Source organism: Astyanax mexicanus, chromosome 15 (assembly GCF_023375975.1).
Source record: "Astyanax mexicanus isolate ESR-SI-001 chromosome 15, AstMex3_surface, whole genome shotgun sequence".
NCBI lineage: Eukaryota > Metazoa > Chordata > Actinopteri > Characiformes > Acestrorhamphidae > Astyanax > Astyanax mexicanus.
Genome location: NC_064422.1, coordinates 24,659,906 through 24,671,511, shown reverse-complemented (window position 1 = coordinate 24,671,511; position 11,606 = coordinate 24,659,906). Strand labels below are relative to the sequence as shown.

The window sequence follows — 11,606 nt, the reverse complement described above, 5'->3', positions numbered from 1 at the left end:
GGCTGTAAGCCATAATCATAAACAATAAAAGAAACAAATGCTTAAAATAGATCACTCTGTGTGTAATACATCTGTATAATATATGAATTTCACATTTTAAACAAAATTACTAAAAATAAAGTAACGTATTTATGTATATTTTAAGATGTGTGACAAACTGCTTCTTATTCAGATTTGCGTATTTTTAGTACTACACTATTATGCATGCATATTAGTCATAATGGTACTATTCCATTACCTAGTTCACAAGCTGACCTGTAGGAGACCTTATCTCTTGAGCATCTGCAGTAACTGATAGTGCTGTAATGTAGCACACGCCCCTAAAGTACACTAAACCTAGCTAATAATAAACTTAATCTTACAACATTACATATAAAGGAATGCCAAAGTGCACACAGACATAGCACATTGTACATTTAATAATGTTACAAAGTCACAATCTTTTAATACAGTTTACATGAACAACAGACAAAAAAGCACGCAAATTTTCCAATGTTTTTATGTAAAACAGACCGAACTTAATCCGACATAACACTGACTGATAACAAGGATAACAAGTTGTAGACAGCTTTAGTAATGTTCTAATGCAGAACTTTCACTTCTATGTTCCATGTTAAAGAGGATCCAAGCAAAGACATAAGTCCAGAAAAACAAGGTTTTCACATCTGTCTTAAAGATTTGCCATATCAGTCCTGAAGGATTTTTTTCTTCACAGTAGCACTCTCAGATGACAGATAAACAAACAGGGTTCCTGCTGCTGTACGAGCTCGCAGCTCATACATGTCGTAGTCATGAGCCCATTCAACATTTCCCCAATGCTGGATCTAGATGAGAAAAAATACCACACAAGTCAATGACCCTGTTAAAAGGACATTAGATGAAAATAAACAGTATATATAAAAACATGCATACATACATCTGAAAGTTTGTGGACACCCCTTCATATTAATGAATTACGTTATTTAAATTTTCACCCATTGCTGACACAGAATGCAAAGCATAGATAGAAGCATTGGCATTAGAAAGACACTCTTTGGAGCAGACATAATGACAGACTTGAACTAGATGAATATAAAGCCCCCCAGCAGAGTGGAAAGATGTGCTCTATTCAGTGCAGAGACAGTTACACCAACAAACATGTCAGGTCATATCTTTATTAAACATTATTTATATTTATAAATGTATAGCTTATTGGTGCTTATTTTTTCATACCTGGTATTCTTCCTCCAGGCGAGACAGTAGAACTGCCTGCTCTACTGTTAGGTGTCTGTCAATCAACCCCAATGATAGAACCACAGACTTCAGCTGACTTATCACATACTCAAGCCCTGCAGAAATATTCAATCATTTAGTAATTTTTGGAATGACAAATGTGAGATTTACAGAACAGAGATTAATATATAAATAACTCCACTCCTGTTCATTTCTGAAAATGTACGTAAGCAAAAAAGTGTGATACTCTGCTTACAGTTAAACAATGCATGTATATATTTAAATCTAGATTACAAATATCAAATAGATATCTTTTTGCAGAAAAAAATAATACCCGTCACTATTCTGAGGAAAAAAAAAAAACAATGCTCATCCGTACCAATCAGAGACCAGACGTTATAAGATTTAAGATGCTGACGAAAAGTATCCTTTGTCTCCTCTGGGATCTGGGGGCCCATTATGCTGTAGGATGAACCGATGACAACATTGTACCTACAGACATAAATAATGATCAGCCACAGTTACAATGCAAAATGTAATGCAAAGATTATTATATCATTAAAAATAACTATCAGTTTTTTTCACATTTTACCTCTTTTCAATCCACTCCAGAACAGGGTCCCATTCATTTTTCTGAAGTTCTACAAGTCCTGGAGGTTCTTCTACTCTGTAACTAAAAGGAATGCAGGAAGGTCAGATAAAATCGTTCAAAATATTGTTTCCTAGAGATCCATTTCCATCTTCAAAGTTAATGCTTAACAATTAATACCAGCCCTTGCACATTTTATAACCCTCCAAATAAAAGTTTAGCATACCAAACTGTATCTGTCTCTAGAAACTTCAGTGCAGCAGAGATGATCTGGTCTTTGTCCCGCTGGGTCGGGTTATCGAGGGCTGTGTTGCACAGAGTGGTCTACAGAAAACATTAAACATCAACTGAAATAAACTACTTCACAAACAAAAGAGCACCAGAGTCGGACATTTTAAGCTTTAATTAAAGTAACTCACTAGATGCATGGTGTAGAACTTGAGCGTGTCCTTCTGAGCATCCCACTCTGTCGCAACAGCGATAGCAAGGGCTTCATTTGGCACAGTGAAGAGTTTCCCTCCTGGAGTCTTCAGCTTTCTCCTGTCTAGATTGATTTCATAAAGGCCTCCTGCAGATCACAAGGAAGAAAACATTCATCATTTACATCATATTCATATCATTTTAATGAATTTTGTTTAATTACACGATGAGTTACTAAATATAATCAAATTAACTAGTGGTGTTTGGCAGGGACAAACTAAATTTATGTTGTGTCAGCACATTAATACTGAATTCCATATTTAATCAACTTGATGTGATCAATTGATTCCAAGATCCTCAGTTCAAACAACTGTACATATTACATGCTGTAAAACATCACAGGCCTGTCATGGAAGCTCCTAAAACACCAGTTTTATTATCATACAGACATTTTTATATCACAATGGATTAAAAAGCTTTTGTTAAAGATATGCTCAAAATCAGAAATCATCTAAAGTTTGCAGTTGATCAGAAAAAGCCTCCTGGAGAGAAGTTTTAGGGTCAGATGAGACAAAAAATCTGAAGGAGTAGAGCAACCTCAAAGGTCAGTGTAATGTTTATCAGTTCAATTTTCTTACCAGTTGAGGTTATATGAAAAAAATGAATGTAAAAAAAATCATTACTTAATATTTAGTGTAGTATAGTTTTATTATTTTTCACCTCTGCCCCTCACGATTGGAATTTCAGAAAAGAAAAAAAAACACTTTTTAAATCAACTTTGGCATCTTGTAACAAATGTAAGCTTCATATTTGAGACACAAAAGTGGAAAAATAAGAAAATCGAGAGAAGTTTCCCTTTTTTAATTATTTTTTTTATTCTGATTGCAAAATGCTAAAATGAAAAACTAGAAAACTTGAATGAAACCCCAATTCCTTTTCACTATACCAAATAGAAAACTGACATAATTAAGTTTTACAGCCAATTTTCTATTTTCGAAAATTTAGCTTGAAACGTTTAGAAAATGAAACTGCTAAGCGTAACACTACTGTTAAGCATAGTGGTGGTAGCACGATGAAATCTGGTAGATTGCTGCCTAAAACATACCCTTAAACTCTCAGTAAGACTGATAAAGCTGTGATACAACTGTGTGTTCCAACAGGACACTGACCACACACACACACACACATCACAGTTGGTTATGGAATAAATATATATATTAAAAATATAAATATATATTACATATGTCAAAATCAAGCAAGCTGAGCAACACCCAGCCCAGATATTAGATCAATGCAAGGCCTGCGTGACTGACTGCTGTTCAGCTGTAATACAGTACAATACTGTGGAGTGATGCTTACCTTCACCTTGAGAGATCGTGACGTCCCGATAAAACTTCTTACGCTCTGCGAAAATACATTATTAGACGCTTTTAGGCATTTAAAATGCAGCTAAAACACTGTGACAAGAGAACACTATAATAAAACAGAGATCAGTATAATAATAATAATACAGTGCAGAGCAGAGCCCATAGATATCTTATGTATATGATGTCTATAAGCAGAAATTCGCTCACCTGTCGCAGGAGTGGCGTATCTCGCTCTCTGCACGTTTGCTGAACATCCCAATAACTTTAACTCCACCTGCCGACCAGCAAGAGGCACAAGAGCCCGGCTGACCAGCCCGTGAAACCGACATAAACCCGGTAACATCGCGAATCTCAACGTGTGGAAACGAGTCGCTGCTGTGTAAACGTTCTGAAGACGTTAGCAAGTTAGCTTAGCTTAAGTCGCTCATGAATGAATCATCCATTTAGACACTATAGCGCAGAAAATCTGATTAAAATGAAAACAAAACGATCCCACAGTATAAAGTCTATTCAGCCAGCAAATACAACTTCTCCCACGCTGACCTTCCTCTCACGTTGACTTTCGTGAAAAGCTTTATTTTCAAAATAAAAGTCCCAAAGCGTAGTCTCTGCTCTGATGAAACTCTTGTAGAAAAAAAAATACCAGCAGGGGACGCCAAAACACCGCTCATTTTTATGGTACGCGTCCGCTCAAATACTACCCGCACTTTTTACTGACTTTTCTGAGACGTTTTTGAATTCAAATAAAGCAACAGATGTAGTCAACCACAATTCTAAGATTTTAAAATATATATTTATTAATATTTTATAGAAGAAGAAGAATTAGACAGGGAATTTCCCCCAACAATACAACATAATCGTGCCCACCCTTACAACTCTACTCGAACATATATTGGGGAAAAGGTAAATAAATAAATAAATAAATAAATAAAATAATCATAAGATATTAAAGATTTTAGCTATAAAACAGATCTTAACAGAGTCTGCAAAAAAAAAAACTGTATAAACATTGGCTTGGCGTTTGAGTCCTAGGCTTACAGTCTATTAGCATGCTATCATGCTAACAGTGTGTTTTGGCTCTAAGTCAGTAATTTTTCTTAGAATTTTTTTTTAGAAAAGTGCTGTCTTCGCTTTCGTTTCATACACACGCAAATAGAAAGCTAAACAGAAACCTGACTGAGTGGGTGCTTTACACTGCTACTGACTCGTTCAGTTTATTAGTGATTCATCGGCTCTACACCCAGTACCTATTCTGTGCCTGTTTTGTGGGAAGAGCTCATTATCGCTGGTCTATGCACAAGAATTCCATCAGAAGCACACAATTCCATGCATCACTTCACTGTGTGCATGCTTTTTTGAAAAAAAAAAAAAATTGCCTTGAATACAAAAAGTCAAGCAGCATCAAACAGTGCCTTTGGGATGTGCAGCATTTCAGCAAGCAGGAGCTAAAGAAAATTCCCTAGCTCCTGTCATAACAAAGTGATTTAATTATCACATACTGATGGAGAAGGAAGTAATGCGATAAGTGGAAGCAGTTACATAACAAAATGAACCAATCACGCAGCCCCAGGAGCAGATAACTCCCATACCTGGAGTGGAACATGCTAGTGTCAACCTGAAGCGAACCCCAGTCCAAGATCAGTGCTCTGGACCAAGGCTGGGTTCAAAAACAGCTTTTATTCTTCTCTGAACATACCAAACCAAACTCACTGAAGCAAGCACTCCCATGTCCAGAAAAAAAGGTGAGAGTGAATAAACCTCAAGAAAGCTATCACTTTAAATGATTCACTCATTTTGCAACAGTAGCCACAAATAAGGATGCATGTCTGCCACAAGATTTACCACACTTCATTCTTTAGGTTTTTGGAAACCAGTCATTCAAGTCAGTAGATACTTCAGTGGAAAACCTATAAAAATAATCTCTTCAGAGGAAACGCTAGTTCTTATAAATATGGATAGATTTTCCTATAAGTTTCATCATCTGGTCTCATGACATAATTTTTCAGCTTGTCAGCTGTTTCCTGTTCCATTAAAAGACAACTTTCCAAACATACGTACATATGCTCACACTCCCCTCCAGACGTCCTGCAGACTAGTATAAAACAAAGTGATCTTCTATGCTCACACAAAATATTAGGTCCAAGGAATTTGTGCAAATCGGCAAAATATTTTGTTTGTTAAACTGTTTAATATATCTGTGTTATAACTGATCTACAAACAACAATGTGTTCCCATACTAGGTGACTCACATTATCGTCCATTGTTCTTAATGCAGAACTGATACATATACTGTATATTTATTTACTGGAGCCCTGCTGAGTTTACAGCCTACTGACGTGTCTAAATACGTCTCTTGGGATGGTTACCACATCTTGTTGAAATTGTCTAGGTTCTTCTAAAAGTACAACTTTGTTGAAAAATAAAACCAAAACTAAAAATCAGACAGAATCAATTTTAAAAGAAAGGAGAAGACAGCTTTATTTAGCAGGTAGTTTCAATCTTACAAAGCAGATCAGAACCGGAAGTCTTCTGATTTAAAGAGTTAAAAACATTAGGTTTTATGCATAAAAAAAATGGTTGACCATTCTCAGTGGGCTGGGACACAGGTGGGCTTCAGGCTCCACTTACTTAACCCCTTCGGTTTCGTCATTATGTCAAGTCAGGATCTGTTTATTAAAAGCAAGCTTGAGCGTCCTCAGAAGACCTCACCTGCCTCGTTCGCTCTTATCTATCTTGCTAACGAGCTATTGGCCAGCATACAAGGAAAAATTGTTAACTTCTGAAGCGAGACCTCGGAGGCTGGTGCCTCCCTATTATTGGCCTGATGATCTGTTAATTAAAAAGACTCTTGAGTGTCCTCAAGAGACCAGGGCCGGTTGACCTCTTACACACACACAGGCCCGTTTGAGCAGTCACTTGCTCGTTACAGTTATATTGCATTAACATATAGTGTACATAGCTATAAGGAAACTAATTTTAATTACCGCACTACCTAAATTTTTCAGTGTACAACTCAGATAAGGCCATGCTTAAACCCCTCATGGTTGCATCTCGTGCCCTGATGGGGCCCATCACTGACATCCATATGTGGGGCCCATATGAGGGGCCCAACTGTCTCAGTGCTAGTACTGTCTTCAAGGGAATAAGTTTCATCCTTTGTATTCCTGCAGCCATCTGTTGCTTAGATAAAATCACGAGAGTCGTGCTGCAGTCGAGTCACGGTCGCGTCATCTCAATCATTCAGTGTGGTTAGGATTGAAAGTTTTAGTCAGTCATGCTCGCGTCTGGTGGTTTAATATTTTTAATATTATCGTAAGTCTGGAGACTTGGCTCATGCAAATAGTGACTTTAACAATGTCAACAACCAATAGGAGAGCTACGGGAAACTGCAAAGGAAGAATATTCTTTGTGACTATTTAGAAACAATTTGAATAAGAACACATTTTACAATTAATATGCCTTATATGGTTTTTACTTTAATATATAGTGTATTTTAAACACAGGCAGCACTTTAAAGTCATTATGTTTAAAGTTATTTTATTTTGCACAGTTATTTTTGTGCAGTGTTATTTGTGATACAAACAAGTTCAATAAATACACATTTTTCAAGAATGATGTTCTTTATTGCATTAATTCTATCTTAAACAAAGCCAAATGTATAGCCGTGAAACTGTGATCCTTTGCTATACAAGTTTGTCGAAAAAAATGGGGAAAATAAACTTATCGGCAGTTGTTAAACACAAAATTTATTATAGTAAAAAAATATCCAGAACTAATAAAAATTAACTGTTGATGGGGGCAAACGTTGAAAGTCTCTAATAAATCACAGGATTGATATACACATTATTTGTAATTTAATTTCTAATATGTATTGTATGTAAACTCCACCAGAAGCATGATGGGAAATAATCTTAGAAAGAATCTAGTTGCAGTCTTGCAATTAGTGATCCCCAGTAATCCCCCTGCAAAATCTTAGCCTGTGACGAGTCTGTGACTAAACAGTCTGTGACTTCTCTTTAGATGTGAGGGGGTGTCAGACTTTAGTCTGTTAAAAGTCTTTTCAGAGAGTTAAGTAATGTATGGATAGCATAAGTGTGCTGAGCTGTCTAATGACATTGAAAAGAAGTCCACAGTCCACAAGACAAAACTACACAGATTTGAATTTAAATGTATGAGAGATTTTATTGAGTATTATATCTTTGTTTAATCACTATAAAAATAAAACATTGTAACCAATTTTGTGATTATTCCAGTGCTACTCTCATTATGTATTATATATTACACTGTGCAGTTTTTAATGAAGAGACAGCAGTGTTATGGCACTTTCTTGTACTGAAATCTTATAATTGAAGTATGTATGTAGTTTTTTTTATAGTATAAATTTATCTCCATTTATATATGTTCACACAAACAGAGAAATTACTAATTTTTAAATAATTGTGTCTGTAATCACACATACTTGTAATAATTCTGCTTGTTTAGCCTACAGTTATGCCCACCCATTCACACTAAAGTTATAAGGAGTGTTTCAGCCAGCACAACTTTTTAAAGTGACCAATATGTGTATTTATTTCCTTTACCAACTCATAAAACGATCAACATGTGTAATCAGACACTAATGAAACATGCTAAGTTTAAGTTCTGGCACCCTTTTAACACCAGTTTTTCAGCCAGTATGCTTTTCTTTGAATTGTCCATCACAGAGCAGAAATCTGTTTGTATTTTAGTTTCTGATTTAGTAGATATTTTTCCTTTAACTGCTATAAAATACTCAGTATTGACTTCTGCATTTACTGCTCTCTGAAATCCTTCTCTTCCTTTAATGGCTGTGTTGCTCAATCCACACATTTCAGAATCTGCCAATTAAATAAACTGGTTGCTCAACAGAATCAATATGACCATAATTTGTTGATGACTTGCCAGTGAACAAACACAGTTAAAGACATCATAAACATGGTAACTGACTCCATATTGACTTCATTAACAGGAAACTGCCAAGTTGTACTTTTTTGTAAGGCGGTGATCTGTTAGAAATGGCTAACGGTACATTCATAGGTCAAAGTTTAGTACAGCCACATCACACAAGCATATCAGTAATCCATGTGTATAAATGAGGAGAAAGTGTGATAGTGCACCAGTACAGTGATTTTGCCATCGTTTTTTTATTATGCTGATCTAATGTGTTCTTCCTAGAAATGAAACACACCAACATATTTTTTTAAAATCTACAATTAGCCTGCTGAAAATTCCAGTTTAAGACTAAGACCCCATCCGCATGAATCCATATATTAAAAACACATTTTGTATACATTTTGTCCTGGCATCTACACAAAAACTGCATTTTAGGTAATAAAAAAGTGAGATTTTAGAAATCGCATTTAGTGTGTGTTGCGTTTAGTTGTGGTCAGGCTTGTTCATGCTGGTTATTCAGTTTTATCCTATTGGTCAAACACAATCAGCTTAATAATGTTTTTTTCTGCAGGGTGTCCTTAATAATAGTGTGAAAACCCAGCCAATAATTTGATTGTTTTATTGTAGCGTTATTCTGTCCAGTGTTATAGTTTCATTTAACATCCTATGTTGTTTTATTTCCTTATTTTTTTTTCTTTGTTTATTTTTTTGTTGCTTGTTTGCTTTTCTCCAAACTTGGTAAGGATTTTTATATTATGTAGATGTTCCTCACTACATATTATGTAAACAACATAAATTACATTTGCAAATTACAGACAGCTCATAGTTTAAACAATCTAAGAGAAAATGGAAGACACGAACAGTCTATAATTTTAAGGGTAGGTTCATTTTAACAGTGAGACATTATATTACAAATAAAATCCAGAAAATCACACTGTGTCAATTAAATACACTTATTTGCATTTTGCAGAGAGAAATAAGTATTTGATCCTCTACCAACCATTAAGAGTTCTGGTTCCACAGACTCAAACTCTGACCTAGAGCTTTCTAATAATGTCAGGAACAAAATCATAAACCTACACAAGGCTAAAATGGGCGACAAAACCATAAGTAATAAACTGGGGGAGAAGGAGACATCTGTAGGTGCAAAAGTAAGAAAATACAATATAAGAAATATAAAATAACTCTCAATCGATAACGATCTGGGGCTATGTGTAAAATCTCATCTTTGATCATGAGGAAGGTGAGAGATCCTTTTTAACGATCTCAAGGCAGCTGGGACCACAGTCAACAAGTCACACATTATGCCATAATGGATTAAAATCCTGCAGTGTCCGCAAGGTCCCTGTGATAAAGCGCATTCATATCCAGCAAGGACAGAACGAAACTTTATGGGTAGTGTAGGGCGAGCGCTCAGAAGCAGGGCCAGTAACCATGGCAACAAGGAGGTACAGTTTATCCGACACCGTTTATTTACACACCAACACTAATATTTGCAAATTTACAGGCGTACGTACTTGACGAGAAAAGAAAACGAAAAGTAAACAAACACAAAATAATCTCTTCACGCAGAGAATAAGGTCTATCTCCTATACAGTCGTATAGAGCTTCTTTTCATGGCTGATATCCCGAACTATCTGCCCCCCCTCCTTACTCATAGATCCAGTACACCTTTTATACCATTAACCCCTCCCATGAACATACCATTTCTCACACGGGTAGAACCGGGTAATGATACACCAAGTACATGGTACTATGATATAATAAGAATAACAATATTAATAATAATAATAATAATAATAATAATAGTAGCAAACTCTAATCAGTTTGTAAGTGCTGAAATCTGTACGAGTTTCAATGTACATATAAAATACACATTCACATTTCTTCCCTTTCTTTTACAGGTACACACTCCCCCTCTCTTCTGCAAGGATGGACTCACCCAGGTAAGTAAAAGGTTTTGAGTTACGTGTAGTACCCTTTTGTCTCAACAGGCTGAGCATGAGTGTACACAGGTAAGTAATATAGTCTTTATGGTGATGAAGAGGGGTATAGCCTACTTCATCACAGTCACCCTACCTAAGAAGGCACAAATGAGCAGTCCCGTCTGAAGTTTCCCAGTAATACCTGGATGATCCTGAGAAAGATTGGGAGGAATTAGCAACAAATTAACAAATTAGCTCTTTAGCATTCACTCAACTCGCTGTGTTTGAAAGAAGAGAAATTCTGACTATGACCCAAAGAACACCGTCTTCACTGTCAAACATGGAGGTAGGAATATTATGTTTTGGAGATGTTTCTCGCCTAGGACTACTTCTCCTCATCAACGGGAGAATGGATGGAGCCATGTACCGTAAAACCCTAAGTGACAACCTCCTTCCCCATACCAGGACTTTAAAAATGGGTCGTGGCTGGGTCTTCCAGCATGACAATGACCCAAAACTCACAGCCAAGACAACAAAGGAGTGGCTCAGGAAGAAGCACCTTAAGGTCATTGAGTGACCTAGCCAATCTTCAGACCCTAATCCCACAGAAAGCTTATAAAGATAGCTGAAGCTTCGAGTTGCCAAGTGACAGCCACAAAATCTTAATGATTTTGAGCTGATTTGCAAAAAGGATTGGACAAAAATTCCTCCTGATATTTGTGCCAGAGGAATCAAAAACTCAATCAAATTGAAATCTAATTTCTCTCTGCAAAATGCAAATAAATGTATATAATTTGTAAAATATGATTTTCTGAATTTTATTATAGATATTTAATCTCTCACTGTTCAAATTAATCTACTCTTAAAATGAGCAAACTTCAATAAGCAAGGGATTAAATATATATTTCCTTCACTAAATGATGTCAGCTGTGCCTCTGTTATACAATATGCTCACTTATGCACTTAAAGTCCATTATCTGCTGCCTGTTGCAGGTTGGGCACTTCCTTTTCTTTGCAAGATATTTTTCATGGTTCCTGCTATCTTTAAGAAGGGTACCAAACTCGTCTTCTTCAGCATTTACAGGAAAAGCTGGTGTATAATTACAGTGCAACCTTTTGGAATGCATAAGGAAGTGTCTGTTAATACAAATGGCTCTGTCTGGTGAAAGATTTTAGAGATCT

The 11,606-nt window shown here is 36.0% G+C and overlaps 1 protein-coding gene across 1 annotated transcript; it reads right to left on the bottom strand.

Annotated features, from left to right (window-relative positions):
• Positions 1-401: 401 nt before the first annotated feature.
• On the bottom strand, positions 402-4,168 carry atpaf2 (ATP synthase mitochondrial F1 complex assembly factor 2). The gene is made up of 8 exons (XM_015606305.3): positions 3,796-4,168; positions 3,581-3,625; positions 2,221-2,369; positions 2,028-2,125; positions 1,805-1,885; positions 1,592-1,704; positions 1,213-1,328; positions 402-824 (listed from the first exon to the last, which is right to left on the bottom strand). Exons 1-8 carry the CDS (start codon positions 3,929-3,931, stop codon positions 687-689), a joined length of 876 nt encoding a protein of 291 aa, XP_015461791.2. The 5' UTR covers positions 3,932-4,168; the 3' UTR covers positions 402-686.
• Positions 4,169-11,606: the final 7,438 nt, after the last annotated feature.